Source organism: Canis lupus, chromosome 16 (genome assembly GCF_048164855.1).
Source record: "Canis lupus baileyi chromosome 16, mCanLup2.hap1, whole genome shotgun sequence".
Classification (NCBI taxonomy): domain Eukaryota; kingdom Metazoa; phylum Chordata; class Mammalia; order Carnivora; family Canidae; genus Canis; species Canis lupus.
The window spans coordinates 60065829-60086533 of NC_132853.1; the positions used below are offsets into that span (position 1 = coordinate 60065829).

At 67.3% G+C, this 20705-nt stretch overlaps 1 protein-coding gene across 8 annotated transcripts in view; it reads left to right on the top strand.

Annotated features, from left to right (window-relative positions):
* Nucleotides 1-20705, top strand: part of BAIAP2 (BAR/IMD domain containing adaptor protein 2) — a 58306-nt gene that overhangs the window by 31485 nt on the left and 6116 nt on the right. For 5 of the 8 annotated variants that reach the window (XR_012009395.1, XR_012009396.1, XM_072781933.1 and 2 more), the window contains exons 4-12: nucleotides 4880-4941; nucleotides 5355-5426; nucleotides 5685-5822; nucleotides 14501-14653; nucleotides 16636-16860; nucleotides 17017-17218; nucleotides 17698-17899; nucleotides 18859-18927; nucleotides 19399-19561. Coding sequence is in view for 6 of the 8 variants with exons in the window: in XM_072781933.1 (XP_072638034.1) it covers nucleotides 4880-4941; nucleotides 5355-5426; nucleotides 5685-5822; nucleotides 14501-14653; nucleotides 16636-16860; nucleotides 17017-17218; nucleotides 17698-17899; nucleotides 18859-18927; nucleotides 19399-19561 (1286 nt within the window). In the remaining 2 variants the exon portion in view is untranslated. Of the gene's footprint in view, nucleotides 1-4879; nucleotides 4942-5354; nucleotides 5427-5684; nucleotides 5823-11957; nucleotides 12110-14500; nucleotides 14654-16635; nucleotides 16861-17016; nucleotides 17219-17697; nucleotides 17900-18858; nucleotides 18928-19398; nucleotides 19562-20705 lie in introns of those variants that run through there. The other 3 variants (XM_072781934.1, XM_072781935.1, XM_072781936.1) reach the window with 2 other exon arrangements.

Sequence of the window (20705 nt, forward strand, 5' to 3'; positions counted from 1 at the left end):
TCCCACTGTCCCATCCTGGCTGGCGTGCCAGGTGAGAGTGGCTCTTCTTTCTGCCTCCCCAGGGCCCTGCTGGGAACTTCCAAAACAGTGAAACCCGTACAGACTGGTGGCTCAGAGAGGTGGGAGGGATGGGACTTCGTGGGGACAGGTTTGTGGCTGATGGAATGTTCTGCAGTCAAGGATCGTGGTTGCTCGACCCGGTGCATGCAGTCGAGGACAGAGTTGCCTGTCGGGGGGTCCACAGGCCTGGTTCCAGCTCTGTGTCCTTGTTGGGGTGTGTGTCCCCCATGGAAGGCTGCATTGTCACTTGTCCCTGTCACCCCAGGGCTGGGCCACCAGCAGCGTCCTCAGCGTCCCCAGCCCACCTTAGCTGCACCCTTTCTAGAGGTTGCACTGGCTGCCAGGTCGGTCCCGACTGTCCCACCGTTGTCCTGTGTTGGGCACATGAGACAAAACCAGTTAATGTCCAGCCACACGTCCCCTGCACGTTTCACATTTCACTCCAGGAAAGATGACCGGCACGTCCCCTGTGTGGCTGTGTGTACACTTGTGTGTCTGTTTGCATGTGTGTGTGAGCGTGTGTGTATACGAAGGCGGGTGCACGTGTGTGCGTGCATATACTGACGTGCGTGAACGCCCCTGCTTCCCCTGCAGAGGGGCGTTGCCGTGTGTACCAAGTTCCGCTCCTTGCCCGAAAGCTGCTTGAGGTTACGGGCAGGACCTGGAATGTGAAAACGGGGAGCTGAGGGGCGTGCGCAGGTGACTCACCGCTGCCCTGGCTGCTTGGCTGGTACGGCAAACACTCGGAGGGCAGGGGAGGACGCGGCCTCTGACTCAGATGCCTCTGTGCTCTGCATGGGGCCGGTCCCTCAGGAAGCCACGGCGCCCACGCGGGCCTCGACTCCTGTCCTTGCTCCCGTGGCCTTTACCCCTTCCCCGCTTGCAGATCCTCTCCACGCCTGTGACTCGAGCCTGCGCGGCCCCTCCAGCCCGGCCACCAGGCTCTGCTGACTCCCCAGCCCGGGCCGTGGGCACCTGCCGCCTGGCACCCCTCTGTGCACGCCCTCTGGAGCCCTGGCGCCCCGGCGGGCGGTGGGCCGAGTTGGCCGCTCCGCCACCCTGGCCTGTGGAGGGCTGGGTCTGCGCTGCTATTTTAAACCCGGTTCGTCAAGTTTTTGAGCCACCTGTGCTATGAACCCAGGACACAGATTCCCCGGGGCGCATGCGTCTGCACTCGGGAGGCGGGGGCAGCCCGCGGCCACCTCCCCCCTGGGAGGGTGTCCCCCTTCGTGCTGTCTGGGACACGGGGTGGAGTGCCTCGCGGAACCCAGAAATGCAACACGGCCCCTGCTGGCTCTGGCTCTCAGGACCCCCGCTAGGTTGCCCGCGGGCCCCGGAAGGCACAGGCGCCCCGGGACCAGGGAGTGTGGTACTTGTGGCTCCCTGTTTCTCCAGGGGCCCATGTTGGGGCCAGCCTCGCCCTGCAGGCGGGGTCCCGGTCCCCGCAGCCAGCCCAGTGCACCCCGCCCGCCCCAGGGGTCCAGGGCCTGGGCTGCTCGTTCTCCCCCCGCCACCGCCTTGCGTGGTTCGTGAGCATATGGCTTCCTGCAGCTGCTTGTAAAATGCAGTTTAAAAATTGTGTGGGCTGCTTGGTGCAGCCTTGGGTTTGGGGCCTGGAGCCGGTGTGCGCACTGCACCGGCGCACCGACAGCACGGCCGGGGGGGCGGGCCGGGCCTCTGCTGGGGGTGGGGGGTGGGGGGGAGACTCCGGGGTGCTCCTGAGCAGTCGGCAGAGCCAGGGGTGCAGCGGCCGCGGTTCCTCACAGAGCTTCATGCACCTCTTGGCGTCGGGACCTCCTTTCTGAAGGGGTTACTCTGCGGGGTTGTGTTCCTCAGATGTTCTCCGCAAGCTGCTCGCACACAGAATTTTCAGGAAACATTCGTTTTCTGTTTGATCTTGTTAACTTACAGGCCGGTGCCCTGGGTGCCGCCCCTGCGGGGAGACCGGCTGGACCGCGTGTGGGCGCTGCCACGCAGGCTGATGCCCCTTGAGGTTGCCGTGGGGGCAGGGGGTGGGCGCTTGGGAGCAGGCCCTCCGGTCCAGTCCGGCCCTTCCCCGTGCCGGCCAGACCTTGTGCCATGTGGGCCCGCACCCCTTGGCCTCGGTCTAACCGATTCCCAGGTGCCTGCGGGCAGGGAGACTGAGGGTGGGTCCCGGCCGCTGACACAGGAAGACCCGTCACAAATGAGACCACAATGTGTTCCCCATCTCAGAGTAGTGGGTGTTTGTTTTGAGAAAGTTCCAGAACGCCAGAAGCGCCGAGAAGCAGAATCACCCTGGAGCTGCCCCTCTTGGGGCTTAGACAGATTCTGAGCATCCAGAGGCGGGATCCGTGGGTCGGGGTTGGCTGTGTGCGCCGCTCCAGGTACGCGGGACGCACCCCCTGCACACCGCAGGTGGCGGTGCTGAGGGCCGAGGCCGGTACCCAGGTCCCCCCGCAGGTGCTGATGCGCCCGAGTGTCTGCGACGGGCCGGACCGCCCTGGCCAGCACCCCCTCGCTCCTCTTGTCCCATGGGCTTCCCTTCGGCCAGGACTGGGCCCAGGCCCCTCCTTGTCATTCTCCGTCTCCTGTCGTTCTGGGCCTTGAGTCAGGGTTGATGGGAGTAGGGTCAGGACCAGGGCAGGCTTGGCGCCCTGTGGGGCTGGTCAGCCCTCCCACCCCGCGTGTGGTTGACTGTGGACCGCATGTGGTCAGGGCGCCGACCTGACCACGGGAAGCCACAGCCCCCCTTGCCCTGCCACGCCCTGTGGTGCCACAAGGCCAGGCCAGGGCTTGGAGCAGAGCAGGAGTAAGTCCAGGGACCCGGGGCCCCGCAGGTGCTCGCCGTGCTGCCATCTGTGGCGGTACCACCGGGTGACCGCACAGTTAGGGGGTTTGTGCACCGGGAGCTCCTGGAGTCCGGCCCTGCCCGTGTCCCTTCCTCGGTCGCCTCCCGTGCGTCGGGCCTGCAGACAGACCCAGCAGGTACAGCTCTGGTCCGGGGGCCGCGTGTTCGCAGCCCAGCCGCCGGGCTTCCCGTGTGCACAGGGCCCAGCCCTGCCCGACGGAGGCTCGTGCTCACACGCGCACTCACCCGTACACACTCAGGCCCGGTGCCTCCCCTCTGTCCCAGGCCTGCGCGCAGGCTGGCCCCGGGGCAGGCGTGAGGGGCCTGGGCGGGGAGGAGGCCGTGGCGGGACAGCGGGGTCCCAGCTTCCGGGCAGGTGCTGTCACCCTCAGCAGACATCTGTGGTCTCTCTGAGGCAAAATGGGTTCAGGAGGCGACTCAGCTCCGAAGGCAGAGCCCGGGGCCCCACAGGGTGGGGTGGAGCCTGCGGGCCTCAGGTCGGGCGGCTCCTGGGCTCAGCGGGGGCTCTGCAGGCCCCGTGAGCGTCAGCAGCTCGTGGAACAGCCAGTGGCCACGAGTGGTGGGCCGCCCTAGAGCCCGGGGTGCTTCTGGGAGGCAGAGTGGGCCTGGTGCCCCCCGTGTGGCCGGCAGGCAGCGCCCACCCCACCCCCCCACCAGGGTGCCTTCTGGGGGCCAGGGCACCCCTCGCAACTGCCCCAGGAAGGATCTCTGGGTCACGGGGCCCAGGCGTGAGCTGGGAGGGCTGCTGGTGCCAGCAGCACGTTGGGGACGGGGTTTGAGGGCAGAGTGACCCCCGCCCCCTGATCCATCGTGTCCACAGCATGCTCATGGCACTGGCTCTGCGAACGGCACTAAGCAAATAGGAGCCGTTCCGACGAGCACGGTCCGGCCGCCCGGTCAGCTTGTCCCTGGGCCACAAGGAGGGCGTCCTTCGTGCCAGCGCTGCGGGGCTGCCCGGAGGGTCTCTGGGTGAGCGGCCTGGGCCTAGGCCTCTGTCCTGGGGGCATTGGCTCGGGGGCGGGTACTGGGCCTGTTGGCCACTGTCGTGCCCTGGGCTGCAGCCTGCTGGTCCTGAGCACACTTCAGGGTGGCAGCTGGCGGAGAAGGGAGAACGAGGCTGAGCCCCCCGCCCTCCACGGCCTCTCCCCGGCTCCTCTGTCTCTGCTCCTCCTCTCGGGAGGTGGGGGGGCGGTTGGCAGCACGCTGGCTGCTGCAGAGAGTTCGGGAGGTGCGGCCTCATGTCAGGTCAGCCCCCAGGAACGCGCCCTGTGTGCAGGTGACATGAGCCCGTGTCGCCGACACCCAGACTGGAAGCAGCCTCTGGGGGACAGCCTCCTCCTCGTGCTGCCACCTTCTCCCTCCTGCCTGTCTCCTGTGATGACGGGCTTGAACCATCAGCATCCCCGAAATGTCGCTGCTCCAGAAAAGATGCTTGGAGAGCTGTGCTGTGCGCGCCCGCTGTCCCCAGAGGCCCTGCGTGCTCCGGGCGCCTCCGCAGGCCTCCCTCTGGGGCCCGCAGCCAGATCTCCTCTTGGCCCCATTACTGGCGGGAGGGTGGGCACAGGTCTGTTGGCCCTGGTGTCGCCTGGCCCCGGAGTGGGTGGGTGGTTGGCGGCCACGCGGGGTCAGACATGCGTGTGCTCATGGCTCGCTCATGGGCTGGAGATATGCAGCCTGTTGCTTCTGTTGGGCACTGCCGGTCTGGTGCAGACGCTTGAGGACTCTGACCCACGCCCCCCAAAGTCCCCAGTGATCAGTGTCTGAGGTTGGGCATCCCCCGTCACTCGAGACCCTCCCATTGCCTGGTGCCCCATCCCCGCACCTTTGCCTGCTGGTCACCCGCAGCCCAGGCCCCTGCACCCGACCACCAGCGCCCTGCTCCTCGGCCACAGGAGGGTGGAGGGGCCGTAGTGCGGAGAACTTACCTTTTCTCTCCTTTGTGTCTTCCCCACCCTCATGCTTTTGCAGGAGACGTTCTCTTTCAGATGGCGGAAGTCCACCGGCAGATTCAGAATCAGCTGGAAGAGATGGTGAGGGCCCCGGGGAGGAAGGGACGGAGGCAGGGGCGGCCGGTCCGAGGGAGGGGAAGAGCCGGCTGTGTGCCCTGGCCGTGTGTCCCAGGGCACGTTGCACAGGCATGTGGCTGCCGTCAGGGTGGGGGCGTATCCCAGGCCTCACAGGAGTCACATACTGGGGAGCTGACTCTCCAGGGGGCCAGGGACGTACAGAAGGACTCAGCAGGACCGGGCACAGAGCAGGGGGCTCGCAGGGGCTCTTGCTGTTTTCTGCCTGGAGTGGAGCCCCCGAGGTCACAAAGGCCGGGACGGTGGGACGTTCCCCGCGGGCTCCTCGGGGTGGCCGGCGTCCGGGGTGCACCTCTTGGGGGCGGCTCCCTCCCTCCCGCCCTGGCCGCTCACCACCTGGCGTCTTCCTCCACATCCAGCTCAAGTCGTTCCACAATGAGCTGCTTACACAGCTGGAGCAGAAGGTGGAGCTGGACTCCAGGTACCTGAGTGTAAGTAGTGCCCCCCCCCCACCCAGCGGGGCGCCTGCGTCTGCCGGGAGCTCCCGGTCCTGCAGGTTCCCGTCCGCGACAAGTGCAGCCCGGGGGGCGCCAGCCTTTGGGTGCCCCGTGCGCCCGGTCCCTCCTACCGGCAGCTGGTGCTGCCCGCGCCCTCGGGGCCCAGCTGCCCGCCGCGGGGCAGGGAGTGGGAAGGCCGGTCGGCTCATCGGTCTCTGCTTCATGTGGCATCTTCGCATCTTTGTACCTCAGGCCGCGTTGAAGAAATACCAGACGGAGCAAAGGAGCAAGGGTGATGCGCTGGACAAGTGCCAGGCCGAGCTGAAGAAACTCCGCAAGAAGAGCCAGGGGAGCAAGAACCCGCAGAAGTACTCGGACAAGGAGTTGCAGGTGGGACCGGCCGGCCGGCGCCGCGGGGACGGGGCCATTAGCCCTGCTGCATGAGGCAGGTGGCCTGGCCAGCACGTGGCGCGGAGCAGGGCGGGGATTTAGGACAGCGTGGCCCATGGTGGGCACAGCCCCAGACACCGGAGCTACCGGAACCCCGGATATTGGGGTGAACCCCCGGGTGCAGGTTGACACAGGTCAGGCCCAGGACACCCACCCCCCAAGGTTGCGCGGACTTCAGACAAGGAGGACGCCCGTTGTTTCCAAAGGAAACCTCGAGAAAGCTTCTCCCAGCTGCTTCAAGGGAAGCACCCCGGGTCGGGCGTGGGCACGAGGCCCCCCCTTCAGGTGGCAGCGGTTAACAAGCCAAGGTGCACCACGCATGCCTGCTTGCGGGCCCACGTCCCTCGGCTGCATGCCGGGACCCAGAGGTGGGGTGGTGCCCGAGGAGCACGCGCCCCGCGCCCTCCCTGAGCGGGTGCAGGTGACAGGCCCCCCCGCTGCCCCCCTCTGTGCCGGGCCTGCCTGGTGGGGTGCACGGTCCTGGCAACAGCAGGTGAGAACTAACGAGCACAGCCGGCGAGGGGAGCGGGAGGGGCTTGTTGCCCGGGGCAGCGGCGGGCAGCTCCTGAGTCAGACGCAAGTCCTGGCGCCGCGCTCTTGCCACGTCCTCTCCCGGGACTGCCCCAGCCCGTCAGCCCTGAGGGCCTGTCCCCGAGGCCGTCCCACAGAGTCATCTGCAGAGAGAGTCCTGTCTAGGAGCGGGTTGTGAGGCTGAGCGGTGAGAAGCCCACGCCTCGCTGGATGTCTCGGTTTCGTCACCTCCGTGGTGTTTTGCCGTTTTGCTCACCCAAGCTTCAAAGGTGAACAGTCCCCGTCCCCCATGCCCTCCCGGCTGGAGGCCAGGAGCGCCCTCAGCACTGGTGTGATTGCCCTGAGCTCCCGCTGAGGGGCCCAGGGGGTGTGGTGGCGGGGACACGGAGGCCGGCTCGTCCAGGGGTCGGAGCCTGTGCACCCCCCTCAAGGCAGTTTTTCCTTTCCCTGGTATCAGCTTGGAGATGTGCTTCGCATGCCGTAGGGTGGGCGGGGGCCTGGAGCGTGCCCACCCCTGCAGCTGTGCCGCCGTCCCCATGTTCCGCCCAGAGGATTTCCAGCACCCCAGAAAGGAGGCCCCCGCCCCCCCGCAGGCACCCCTTCCCCTGAGACAGCCGGTGATCTGCTGTCCGCGTGTGAACCGGCCCCGTCCGGGCATCTGGTGTGAATGGGTCACCACCGTGTGGCCTTCCGCATCCGGCCTCCCGCCTCAGCACCGTACGCCCCAGCCTGGTCCACGCTGTTGCCTGTGTCAGAACGTTCTCCTTTCACGGCCACGAATGTGGGAGCTCTGTTGAGCAGGGCCTGGGCCTGGACCAGCTGAGTTGCTGTGACCAGCCCCCGGGAAGCCGTCACCAGAGTTTGCAGCTGGAGGGTGGGGGTCATGGCCAGGACACCGGGGGTGGGCGGGGCTGGTGGAGGCCCTGACAGCTCTTCCCCCCGCGTCTGCAGAGTCCGGAGACTCTGCTGCATGTGGCCCCCAGCCACCCACGGCCCTCAGTGTGCCTTGCGCCACCCTGGACCCTCGGGCCTGCAGAGCGGGGCCGGAAGGGGACACGTCAGGGCCTGCATGCACCCTCTCTGCACGCCCTCGTCTGGTGCTGCTGGAAAGGTGGGGGCTCTGTTCTCGCTGCACGGGGTCTCCCGGCAGAGCCCCAGCTTGGTGAGCTGGCCACGTCCACCCCGGTCTCCATGACTGAGGGTCACCCCCCAAGCCCTGGCCGTCAGCACAGCCTACCCGCCCCCAGGAGGGCCGGCCCCTGCCCCTCCTCCTCCCCGGCACCTGCTGTGCAGCAGCGCCTGGTCACCCCACACGTGGCTGGCGGACAACCCAGGCTGGCCCTGCCCCATGCAGGCCATGCTGTGAGGCCTGGTGGGCAGATCTGGACTCTCCTCCTGGCCCTGCCCCTTGCAGGGGGTGTGGTGGTGGCAAGTTCCAGGCTCGCCCAGCCTGCCCGCCCCTTTATGGGGTGGGTCCTCCCCCCACATGCCAACGCCCACAGAGCAGCATCCCCCTCCCTCTTTCGAGCACCTGCTCAGGCCCCACCTGTGGGTCTCCTGCTTCTCCAAACCCATCTTCCTTCTGTTGGATCTGTGATCATCCAAGGGTTTTATCATGACTTTTCCCAGGTCACTGAGCCCCTTCCCGGGAGGGGTAGGTCGTGTGGTGCTCAGCACCAGGTGCCGCACCGTGACAGCCTGGATGTGTCCCATTATTTCAGTTTCCTTCCTCGAGGGCAGACGCAAAGGGACCGTGGAACCAGCACACAGAACTTCAGGAGGCCTGGCTGGGACTGTATGGGGTCAGGTGGTTTGCAGAGCGCTGTAGCGACTGTCCCCAGCCCTGCGGAGGAGCTGGGAGAGGCAGATGTGCCCACGTGGTGTTCCCGAGTCCCGGAGGGGCAGGATCCTGACTTGTGTGGGCTTCTGGGGCTGCATCCGTGAGCTGAGGAGGAGGAGAGTCGTGACCCCAGGGAAGGGGCGTGGGGTGGGCTTCAGACACAGCTGACGGCCTTCCGTGCTCCCTCGCAGACTCCTGTGCTCCTGGGCCCCGAGCCTCATGCAGCCCGGGGGGGGCAGGCCCTGCGTCCCGGGGCCCAGGCAGGCTCACCGAAGCCCCTGCCCTCGGGGCACTCCCCTGCCAGAGCAGGTGGTAAACCAGATGGCCTGAGCCTGTGCCACGGGCTGGCGCGGGCCTGGACACTGTGGCTGGGGGTTCCAGCATGGGGTTTCAGGCACGGGTTTGCTCGGTGCCAGGGAGAGGGGGTGGTCCTTCAGGAGGCTCAGCTGCTGGCGTCCTCCCCCCGCCCCCCCCGATGTCACGTGTGTAGAATGGTTGCTGGGGAGAGGAAGGGCTGCCCACGGGGCAGGGCCAGCCCTGGGGGCTCCTCGGGCAGCTCTGCGCCCCCCGGACACGCCCCCATCCGCTTGTCCTCCCCCAGGGCCTGTGCTGTGCATTCTGTGGCCAGGCCGAGCCAGAGCACCCCACTGCCCATGCGGCAGAAGGGACGTTGATCCGACTGGGTGTCGGTCCGTCAGTAGGGGTTCCCTGTGAACGGGACTGGGTCAGAGCCGGCCATTTGCAAGAACCGCTGGTAATTGAGGCTGTGTTTTGGGATTTCCATCAAGAGAACTGATTTTAGTTGTAGGTCAGGGAACAGGTGCTTAGAGGCATTTGGGGCACTAAGTAGGACGAGGGTGGCATCTAGAAGTAGGGAAGGCACCAGGGGCCGTCCTGACGGCCAAGGCCACTCCCCAGACCTCCTGGCACCCATGGAGCGCCCGTCCTTGTGGACGGGGCCGTAGGGTGCTTGGGCCGTGGAGGACATGCTGCATGACCCTGTCCCCTTGGCCCTCGGCGTCTCCGCGGAGCCCGCGTCCCCCTCCCCAACGCACAGGTGTGAGCGGTGGCACTGTTTCAGGGTCGTCAGAGCTTCTGGGTGATTGTGACGGGCAGCCAGTCCCGCTGGGCGGCCGGTGGTCCCAGGGCTCGTGAGTGGCTGGTGTGGAAGTGGCCAGTGCTGCAGGCCAGGCGGCAGCCTTGCATGTGTTTGCCTCCTCTGGCCCAGCCTGGCCCAGCTCTGACTAGAACGAGATGGGCAGAGGCAGGGGACCCCACCCTCCAAGGGGTATCTTGACGGATAGAAAACCCAAGAACGCACGTTAGGCACGTGGTGGGCTGGGGTCCAGGGAAGTGGGGTGTCTTCCTGTGTACAGGCTCCATACACCGAGAGAGGGGTTGTCAGGGCCCCAAAGGCAGAGGTGAGCGCCTGGGAAGGAAAAGAGACAGGGTGGACCCTGCCCGGGATCCCCCGAGGGTGGGCCAGGCCTGCTGCCCTGAGCACGGTGAGCCACGGCCGCATGGGGCTCTCAGGCGGCCGAGCCCCTGGAGCCCCTGACCCGGGCAGGGTCCGGCTGCTGAGCACTCGGAGCTGCGGGGAGCACTCAGCCAGGCCCCGTCCCCTCCCATCCCCTCCCGTCCCTTCCCGTCCCCAGGGCCATGCAGCCATGGGGGGAGAGGTTCTGCAGCCCCACGCTGGTTGTGTTGGAGGAGGAGGTCCAGGGAGATCCTCAGCACGGCCTCGTCAGAAGCGGGGGGCGCAGGCCTCCTCGTGGCGGCCGCCCCCCTCCCTGGGTTCGCGTGTTCCAGGAGGTGCACACATCCAGATCCCAGTCTGCGAGGGGGGAGGTTTGTTCTATTTAAAGGGGTGTGTAATTAACGAAACAAAAACAAAATAACCATAATTTAGGTCTTCAAAAAAGATCATGGCAGAGGCTGGTCCCATCAGCGTGTGGAGTTTGACGCCGTGCTTGTGGTTCAAGCCCTCTGTGCACCTCCCGGTCTCACTTAAAAAGCTCTTCCACGCCCGAGGCGGTCTGTGGGCAAGTCTCCCGGCCGCGGTGTGGACGCCGTCCCACCAGAGGCGCACCGGCCGAGCCTGAGAAAGCAGCGGCCTCTGCGCCCTGTCAGGGCCTGTGTGTCCAGAGGTGGCATCAGGGGTGCCAGGGTCCCAGGACAGGGAGGCTGGGGGACGCCCTCTGTTCCTTTGAACCTTTGGGCCGCGGGGGCCGTGTCGCCCCGCACACCACGCCTGTGCCCACCGGCCCCCGCTTGCCCAGATGGAGCCGCGCGGCGGGTTGTGGCCTCGGCACCGTCTCGGCCGCCCGGGAGTGGTCTGGGACGTTTTGGGCATCAGAGCCGCAGAGCCCTCGGGGGCCATGTCGGGCACGTGGCCTCTGACCTCTCACACCCAGGCCCGGCCACCTTAAAAACGTAAGAAACAGGCGATGTTGGTTTTAATGACATTTGTTGTAATAACGTTTTTAAGTGACAGCCCTTGTCTGAACGTGTTTAGAACGTGGCTTTGACATGTCATCGCCCTGAAAAATACTAGCGAGATACATCGTGTTCTTTTCCTATCAAGTCTGTGAAATTGGGCGTGGACGTGGAGCGGCAGGAGCTCCGTGGCCGCAGGAGGCCAGGGCTGCAGTGTCGGCGTGCCAGCGTGGGCGAGGCGGGCCCGCCCCTTCCCCCCGCGGAGGAACGGAGACCCCCAGGGCCTCGCAGCTCAGCAGGGGTTGCCTGGCAAAGCCGGTGCTAAACCCAGCCTCTGGCTTCCTCCAGGCCCGAGGGGCCGAGCTCACCGCACCCCTGGGTGGGGCTGGGGGACAGGCTGCGCTGCGGGCCTGACGGGCATCTGTCAGGGCAGGCATCTGGCCCACGGGTGTGGACATAAGGGGCCCCACGCTCTGCCCAGGCCTCTGGGCTGCAAGGGTGCCAGGCAGGGCGTCCGCACGTGGGGTCTGCAGACCTTCCTGCCATGCTGACGCAGCTCTGCACCCCTGCAAACAGGAGCCCCCAGGCTCAGGGAGCTGGACGGCTGGCCCTCCCCTCACAGGCCTGAGGGCGACCTGAGTCTTGCTCAGGCCCCTCGTGTTGGAATGAAACCCTCAGGCTCCCCCGACGCACTGCCCTGTGCCCACGGCCCCGCCACGCCCACCCCCCAGGGGACTGAGGCTGGTGAGGCTTCAGCCGCTGATGCCCGCGGCCTTCCTGTTCTGAGAACCGGGCCGGCCCCCCAGGGAGGGGACGCAGGCATGGCCAGCGAGGCCCAGGACAGCCGCTGGTGCGGCTGGCAGGTACCCAGAGTCCAGACAGAGCATGGGGGTCAGATTTTGCTGCCCCTTCCTGGTCCCCGCAGCCAGCTGAGTTCCTCGGTTGCCTCCTGGGGGTCGGTTCCTGCGGTGACAGCCCAGGGCCCGGAACGATGCTCTCATCCATGAGCCGCAGACCCGAAGGGGCAGCGTCAGGGCCCTGAGGAACGTGGGGCGCCACGGCCACGTGGGCCGAGGATTGTTCTCGAGCGCCCCTCCCCCCTGTGAGTCACTGCTCGCTCTGAGAGGAGACATATGTTCTGATCACTTTTGTCTTCTCGGATTACAGGGCTGTTGAGCCCAGGGTGACTAAGCGGGAGCGTTCTGCGTTCTTAAACGCTTTCAGCTGGGTGTTTCTATAGCACTGTCGCCATGGCACCGTAGGCCGAGCAGGAACACGGCGGAGGGGCGGGAGCGACGAGCCGGCCACAGCACCCACCTGCCCGCCTGCCTACGGCGGGGACGGCTCGGACCGCTTTCAGCAGCTAAGTCATTGGAGGTGTAGGGCCAGGCCGTGTCCTGTCCCCCTGCGCTCTTGCAGGGTGCGTGAAGGCTCGTGGGTGCGTGCTTGCTCGTCCGCGCTCAGGGCCGTGGGTGTCCTTGCCTGGAGCAAGCCGGTGTGGCCCGGGCCCCGTGGGTGGCCGTGCTGCACCGCCTGTCCCCCTCGACGGCAAAGCTCCCCACTTGACCCAGATTTCCTGGATGTGCCCAGCGAAGCTGTGGTCTCGGTCCTCAAGGAGCTGCATCCAGGAAGAGGAGGCCGGGAGGGCGGCTGTCATTCCTCGACAGAGGAAGCTGTAGCTCCAGCTGGGGCCACTGCCCGCTCCCCGCTCCCTGGGAGGCACGGTCCCCAGGTCGCGGCCCCCCTGCTTCTCCCAGGGCCGTGCACTCCACCTCCGTCCCGTCCCCTGAGACCCACGCTGCTCTCAGCCGTTCTCTGAGCTTAAGTAAATGGAAATCTTAAAAATAAAACTCCCCTCCCTCCCCGGCGTGGAGGCTGCCAGGCCCCGAAATGAGGCCAGTGCCCCACACCGCATGGCCTGGCACCGTTCCTCTCCACTCCTGGGAGCGGGGCACACCGCTGGCGAAGATGTGCCACAGCCTAAAAACCCAGAAACCGCATGCAGGTGGGACCACGGGGCAGCTCGAGGGCTGGGGTTGGAAGGAGCTGTGCTCGGTGCTTGGGCGGGCAGACCCAGGGGGCCCCACGTCCCGGTTTCCACGCCGTCCCGTACTGACCTTTCAGTGGTCCCTCTCCTCCCCGTAGGTGACAGCTAGCGTGGAGGCCATTGCTCTGGGCGGTCTTCCCTGGGCCTCCCTGCACGAGGCGGGCAGCCCATCGTGGTTAGCCTGGCCCTCCCCCAGCCCCCAGCCAGTTGGTGGGGACGCTAGAGCAGCCCCTGGGACAGCGGGAGGTGGTGGCACCAGGAGAGGGTGGGTTGGGGGCCTCCCTGGGGGTTAAACCCCTCATCCTGAGGCCGCCCCCCGAAGGGGCTCGTGGGCACTGGGCTGAGCCGGTGAGTGGCGTCGAGGAAGGTGCCCTTGCTGTGGGTGGTTGAGGCCTGTAGGGCGACGGCGGTGTCCCTGACGGCCCGGGTGGGGAGGGCGCAGAAGCCACGGAGCATTGTGCCAATGCTGAGGATGGGGCCCTGGGGGTGTGCGTCCATCCGGGCTGTCCCGTCCTCCCCTGGGAAGGCCCCCTTCCACGGCCACAGCTGGAATCGCCCCCGTGAAGTGCAGCTGTGCCCAGCAGCCCCCCCCCCCGCCGTCTCCCGGGGCACCGCCAAGCGCCAGGCCTGCTCCCCTGCCTGGGGAAGAGCCACGGTGCAGGGGAGGTGCTGGTAGGCGCACGTTTCATAACCAGGAGAAAAGTCTTCAGGCAGCTCAGGGAAGGGGGGGGGGAGGTGAGGGAGGTGTGTGGCCACGGGGCGGGGGTGGCCACAGGGGAAGGGGGGTTTGGTCCCCAAGAGCCGTCCTGGGTCCCCTCAGGCACGGGGGGTGGGCCTGTTGCTTGGGGCTGCGGACGGTGGGCGGATGATGGGGAGTCCCGGTAACCGTCCTCCCCAAGGGGGCAGTGGAGCTCTGCGTGGGTAGCCGTGTGGTCCCCAGGGGTGGGGGGCCCGGGTCTTGGGGGCAGGCCTCACAGGGAGTGGGGTAGTGTGGCTGCTTCCAGCCTGCACCCAGCCTGCACCCAGCTTGCACGGTGGCCGCGGGGGACAAGCCACACCCACAGGCGGGTGCTCGCCCCTCCGGCAGCGCTGCCCGGAAGGGAAGGGAGGCGGCAGGAACATCCCGTTCTGTGCACCTCCTCCTCCCGGCGCCCACCTGGGCTCAGCACCGCCCCCCAGGCTGAGTCAGAGCCGTGGGGGAGGCGCCCTCTAGGCAGGGCCTGCGGGGGGCACAGGAGAGCCCAGGGCCGCACAGGGCAGCAACCCGGGGCGGAGGGTGCAGGGGAGAGGCGCCGGGACCCTGCGGGCCCTATCACACGCGCACACACCCAGGCAGGGGCACGGCGGTCCCCGAGCGGTGCGTCTGGGTGCCCCCACCCCCCGCGACGGCTGCCTACGGCTTGAGGGTGTTTTGTTACCCAAAGTTTCCAGCCTGCAAATCCGACTGTTCCAGCGTGCCCCGGCCTCAAGCAATGTCTCCTGCATTCTCTGGCCACCCCCGCAGGATTTGGGTGTGAATTAGTCATTCTCACACACGTCGTGCCGGGTGAGCTTTCCCGGCCGCCGTCAGGGCGGCTTCAGATGCTTGGATCAGCACCGCGGGAGGCGCCACGATGCCTCCAGGGCCTCACCGACAATCTGCCAGCAGGGTCTGCGCCGGCGTGGGCATGGCTGCGGGGGTGGGGGGCCTGGGGCGCCCAGAGCTGGGCGTGGCCCCTGGTGTCCCGTCTGCTCACGCGTGTCGCCCGCTCTCTCCGCCCCCAGTACATCGACGCCATCAGCAACAAGCAGGGCGAGCTGGAGAACTACGTGTCGGACGGCTACAAGACGGCCCTGACCGAGGAGAGGAGGAGGTTCTGCTTCCTGGTGGAGAAGCAGTGCGCCGTGGCCAAGAACTCGGCCGCCTACCACTCCAAGGTGGGGGTGCTCGCTGCGCGGGCCGCTCCCCGTGGAGCGGGATCAAAGTAATACCGAGCGTTTGGGGTCGTCCCGGGGGACGGCGTGCGAGTAGCAAGAGTCACCAGCCAGATGCCGCGGGGACCTTTGAGGCTTTGGTTAGAAGCTGCCGGCTGTTGTTTTGAGGACAGTGGCTGGAGGCTGGTTCCTTGGGGATGGCTTGGGTGCCAGGGAAACCCCTTGTAGGGGTGGTGTCGCCCCTGGGGCTGGCTCCCCTGCAGGAACAGGCCTCTGTGCATAGTCTGTAGTCAGGAGCCAGGGAGGGAGCACTCCAGAACCTTCCAGGAGCTCAGAGGGCCTGCCTAGGCAGCCGCATTCACATCCTTTCTCCACGAACGGGCCGGTGGATCAGCAGTGTGAATGCACATTCACGCACGTGTGCTTGACCGGAGACTTGCTCTCTGCTCACCCAGCCTGGACTGGGAAGGGGAGCCGCCCTCCCTGCGCAGAGGCTCTGCCTCCTGGCCTTCCTGAGGGCCCGGCCACAGGTGCGGGGTGAGGACAGTGCAAGGACGTGCGTCCCCTGTGGGGGCTGGGAGGGCTCCCTGGGGCACCAAGCCAGCCTTGCCAGGAGCTCTGTGCGGTGCCTGCAGCTGGGAGCTGGGAGCTGCAGAGGTGGCCCCGCCCACACACACCGGCTCGCTGTGGGCACCCGCGCCCTCTGGTGGCACCAGGCCCCATGGCAGGTCAGGACTCCCCAGTGCTGCAGGCGCACGGAGGCAGGGTTGTTGCCAAGGCCCTGGTGCTCCCCCCCCACCCCCAGGGGCTGGACGCAGCCCTCCCGAGCCAGGTGAGAGAGGCCCGAGGGCCCCCAGGCGTCTCCCTGGCAGGTGTGTCCCAGCCCCACGGACGGGCTTCGTCACCAGGTGGGAGCCCTGGGCTGGGCCGCCGCCCCCAACAGGGAGCCCTTTCGAGGGTCACAGACCTGGGCTTGCCTCCTTTGGGTGCCGCGTCCCTGTAGGCCTCTTGTCACCACCACCCAGATTTGTCAACCAGTTATCTCAGCCTGGGTGCAGGTAACACTTTGGGTTTTGCTGTAGCGCAGAAGCAGCCCGACTAGGGACAGACGGGGTACGTTACAGAACGGGGGCCAGCCCTCAGGCCATGGCTTGTTGGGCCCTGGTCTGAACCACTCAGAGGGCCTTCTCCTCGCTTCTCCCTGCTTTCCCACACAGACGCCCCCTCCCTGCCCAGACCCAGGTCAGAAGTGGAGAGAGGCCACGAGGGCCAGACCGCCTTTGGGGAGGCCCTGAGCTGGGGAGCAAGCCACCCAGGGGAGCTCCAGGCTCTGCAGTGGGATGAAGGTCATGTGCCACTTCGGCCAGATGGGAGAGGGGAGGGCACAGCCCCCCAGGCCCTGGACAGGCTCATGCAGGAGGCACCAGACCCGGGTGGGCTACAGGGAACCTCAGGCTGGTGCCTCCCAACCAGACCCCTGGCTTCCTCATCCTGTTAGGCCGGCCGAGCTGATCGCAGGCCCAGTGCACGCAGAGGGACAGCTGGGCTCTGGGCCCCTGGGTTGGGGGCAGGGACAGTTAGCATCCTGCATCTACCGGGTACTGCCTGGTGGGTCCTGCCGTCCTGCACCCCCTGCAGCTTGGCCTGCCTGTGGCCAGGATCCCCAGGGCCTCGAGGTCACCCACGGTGCGTCAGTCAGCTGCATGGCTACTGGGCCATCGTCCCCTTTTCCTTCTTCCTTTTCCTTCTTCGGTGGCCCCTGCCCAGCTTGGACCTTGGTGTCATCTGAGCCCTGGTGGCCTCATGACTGCCTGGCTCACTGCTACAGCCCAGCCCTCCCAGGGGCCAGCGGGCAGGGCTCACAGGTGGCCACTCTGGCTGTGTGTCCCCACCTGGTGAAGAGCAGCCATCAGGCTTGACAGGTACGGCCCCCTCCCCGGCCAGCCCTGACCCTGCCCCTGCCCTCCCTGCTTCCTCTGCTGCAGGGCAAGGAGCTGCTGGCACAGAAACTGCCACTATGGCAGCAGGCCTGCGCCGACCCCAACAAGATCCCAGACCGCGCGGTGCAGCTGATGCAGCAGATGGCCAGCAGTAACGGCTCCGTCCTCCCCAGCGCCCTGTCGGCTTCCAAGTCCAGCCTGGTCATCTCAGACCCCATCCCGGGGGCCAAGCCCCTGCCGGTGCCCCCTGAGCTGGCCCCGTTTGTGGGGGTGAGTCTGCAGCTTCCAGCAAGCTTTCTGGGTGTGGAAAGATGCCCCCCCACCCTGCACCGGGGTGGCTGGGCTGAGGGGTCTCCAAGCCAGCCTCGCCTGACCAGGCCCTCCCGCGCCGCCGCCCCCCCCCCACCCCCCGCCTCTTCCCCACAGCGGCTGTCTGCCCAGGAGAGCACGCCCGTCATGAATGGCGTCTCGGGCCCAGATGGCGAAGACTACAGCCCCTGGGCCGACCGCAAGGCCGCCCAGCCCAAGACCTCGTCTCCTCCACAGTCACAGAGCAAGCTGAGCGACTCCTACTCCAACACGCTCCCCGTGCGCAAAAGCGTGGCTCCGAAGAACAGCTACGCAGCCAGTAAGGGCTTGGACGTGCCCCCAGCCCCGGGTGGTCGTGTCACACCCAGGGGAGGTTGGGGAGGCCCCCGGGCCCCGAGTGTGTGCGTGCTCTTGGGTGGCACCTTGACCCCCTTTGAGATTTCTGTCCTGTATCCTCAGGCGTCGCCTGGCTCCCCCCGCCTCCCGTTAGGCCTCTGGCGAGTGGCGGGCTGTAGGGGGGACACCGCGGGGCTGCAGGGGAGGGTGGAACAGCCCCCCCCCAGCTCCCGTGGGCGGCACCCCACGCGTCCCCCAGCTCAAGGGTCAGTGATGAGCAGGCGGGGGAGCCGAGACCCAGGCCCCGAGCTCCCCACACCTGCTGCGGCAGGTCTGCAGCCCCATGTGCCTCTGACTCTGACGTCCAAAGGCAGGGCCCCCACCAGCCCCGCCCCGCCCCCGGGGCAGCCGAGCTGACAGGAGGACCGGCACAGCCCCTCACTCCTGCCTGTCCTCCTGCAGCTGAGAACAAGACCCTGCCGCGCTCCAGCTCCATGGCGGCTGGCCTGGAGCGCAACGGCCGCATGCGAGTGAAAGCCATCTTCTCCCACGCGGCCGGGGACAACAGCACCCTGCTGAGCTTCAAGGAGGGAGACCTCATCACCCTGCTGGTGCCTGAGGCCCGGGACGGCTGGCACTACGGCGAGAGCGAGAAGACCAAAATGTAAGCGTCCACCGGCCGCACCCTCTTAGCCGGCCGTCGGGGTGTCAGGGCGGGCAGCCTGCCCTGCGTTCTGCTGTGCTCGGGACGCCTGCCCCCGGCCCCAAGGCCCTCAGACGTCCTGGCGGCTCGGGGTCCTTCCCCGACTGTTTCCCACTGAGCATTTTCAGTCGGTCCCCGCGGCACAGACGTGACGGCTTCTGTCCAAGCCCCAGCCCCACCGTCGCTCAGCAGCCCGTTGCCCACCCTGCCCTGCGTCACCCACTTGGCCCAGAGCCCCACACGTGCACACAGCCCGTCAGGCACCGCCCCCTTCCCCCTCCCCCCCCGCCGCTGTCAGGGCTGTGGCTTCCCAGTTGGCCGAGGCCCACCGTCCACCCCAAGGCTTCCTGCTGCCCCCAAGGCTCCTCTGACCAGCCCGAGTGCTGGGGTTCCAGAGGTCACGCTGTTGTGTCCCCGGAGCCGCGTCTTCACGGTTTCCTTAACACGTGTGACACAGAGGCCCTGCCAGCCTCTCGCTCTCGCTCGACCGCGGGGCCGTGCCCCCGCTACTGTCATCCGGTTGTGGCTGCTGGCGAGATGGGAGACGCCCCCGCCTTGGCCAGGGAGGGGCTGGTCGGAGCGCTGCCGCAGCCCCAGCAGCCCCCATCCTGGCAGGGCGGTCGCTAGGCCACCTTGCTCCCGGGCGCATCTGCCGCCTTCCAGACAGCTGCTCTGATGCTGGGGCCATGTGGCCGGAAACCAGCCCTGGCTGCTGCAGACGCAGGAGCCCTGCCCTCCTGCCGGGGATCCGCAGCCTCCCGTCCGGGGCGGGGGCTCAGGGCCGGGTGTGTGCCCAGGGCGCAGGCTGGGGTCTGGGGTCTCCCTGGAATGTGGGATCACCTTCCCTCCAGACGGTTGCAGCGGGCCGGGGAACTAGGGCTCTTGGGCCCCAGGTCGCTCTCACCTGTCTTCTCTTGCAGGCGGGGTTGGTTTCCCTTCTCCTACACCCGGGTTCTGGACGGCGACGGCGGCGACAGATTGCACATGAGGTGAGCCTGCTGACCAGGGCGCTGGCCCTTGGCTCTGCAGAGGCCGCTTGGGAACAGGGCACCGTGGGTGTGCGGCTCTGCGAGCCGCCCCTGCTCTCGGCCCAGACGGCTCGGCTGGGCTCTGGTGCCTTCTCGGCCCAGCATGCTGTGCGTCGGAGGCCCCCAGGTTTTGGCTGCAGTGCGCTTTGTGAGGCGGGAGTCAGGGAGCCTGGGGGGTCACGGGTGTTCCGTGGGGTGGGGGCTTCCCTTGCCCTCCCGAGGGGCTGAGTGGCACCAGGAGGGCTGGGGGCACGGCTGTGGGAGTCCCTCTGCCACACCTTCAGGCCCCGTTTCACGGCTCAGTGAGGCTGCTCCTGGGCCTCCAGGGCAGCCCATCGCCAGGCCTTCTCCGAGGGTCCAAGGGGAAGGTGGGGGCCCCACGGGGTCCCGGGCAGGGGTGGAGCCAGCCCCTGAGCACCCCCATCTCCGCAGCCTGCAGCAGGGAAAGAGCAGCAGCACGGGGAACCTCCTGGACAAGGAGGACCTGGCCCTCCCGCCCCCCGACTACGGCACGTCATCCCGTGCGTTCCCTGCCCAGACGGCCGGTACCTTCAAGCAGAGGCCCTACAGCGTGGCTGTGCCTGCCTTCTCCCAGGTGAACTCCGCAGCCCCTCTGCCCAGCCTCCCCTCTGGTGGGGGCACCAGTGGCCTCAGACCGTGGGGCTCCTAGGCCCGAGTGTGGACACGAGCACTTGCACCGGAGGCCTGGGAGGCGGCCAGAACCGTTTTGTTGCTGTGTCTCGGGGCCTCGGGAGCCAGGGCCTGGCACGTATGCCCAGGTGACCCAGGACCAAGTGGCCAGAGGCAGGAGGTCAGGGCCTGGGTCCCAGTGGAGCCCTCGAGCACGCAATGGTGGTTCTGAAGTCCACGTGAGGCCAGGCTGTGTGCGCGGATGGGCAGGTTCCTAGGGCTGTAGGAGCCCAAGGTTCTGGAACATTGGTCTCCCGGGGGGTGTCAGGAGCGGGGTTTCCAGTCCTTGACTCCAAGGTGAGCTCCCAGCCCCTGCAAGGGGTGAGAAGAAGTTTCTCTAAGACGCGGGCAGCGGTGACGCCCACAGATCAGGCCTGCCCAGGGCTGCAGAGAGCGGTGGCCGAGGTGGGTGAGGTCCAGGGAGGGCCACACGCAGCACCATCTGAGCGGCCTGCCCACCCCTTCCCGGGAGGAGCACAAGCGCAGTGAGAAGGACTCGACTGGGGGGTGGAGCTAAGGCCCTGGGCTGGAAGCTTCCAGAGAAGGTGAGGTTAGGGCTGGTGCTCAGGCAGCAGCAGGAAGGGGGTTCTCATCCAGCCTGGGAGAAGCACGGGCCCTAGGCAACGCCCCAGCGCCATCCAGCCCTGCCTGGGCCCAGGACACAGCCAGCTGAGCTGTGTGGTCTGGCCACCACACACCACTCCCGTGTCCATCGTCCAGCTTTGGCTTTAGCACTGAGGTGACCGAGGAGGGTGTCCCCAGGTGGCGCCCACAGCCCATCCCTCAGCCCCACAGCCAGGGCTCTCCCTCCTGGGGTGGCAGCACCTCCCCCAAGGCCAGGAAGCTGCCGCTGGTGTTTCGGGGTGCAGGGGCGTGTCCCATCCAGGGACTGGCCCAGGCTGGTGTCCTCGGGAGGCCCCCCCTGCCTGCCCCGAGATGTGCCAAGCAAGCCCGAGCTCAGCTGCCTTGGTGCTCATCCAGGAGATGTGTGTGGAGAGGTCACCAGAGGACCCATCGGGCGTGTGCCCGTGAGCGTGAGCTCGCTCGAT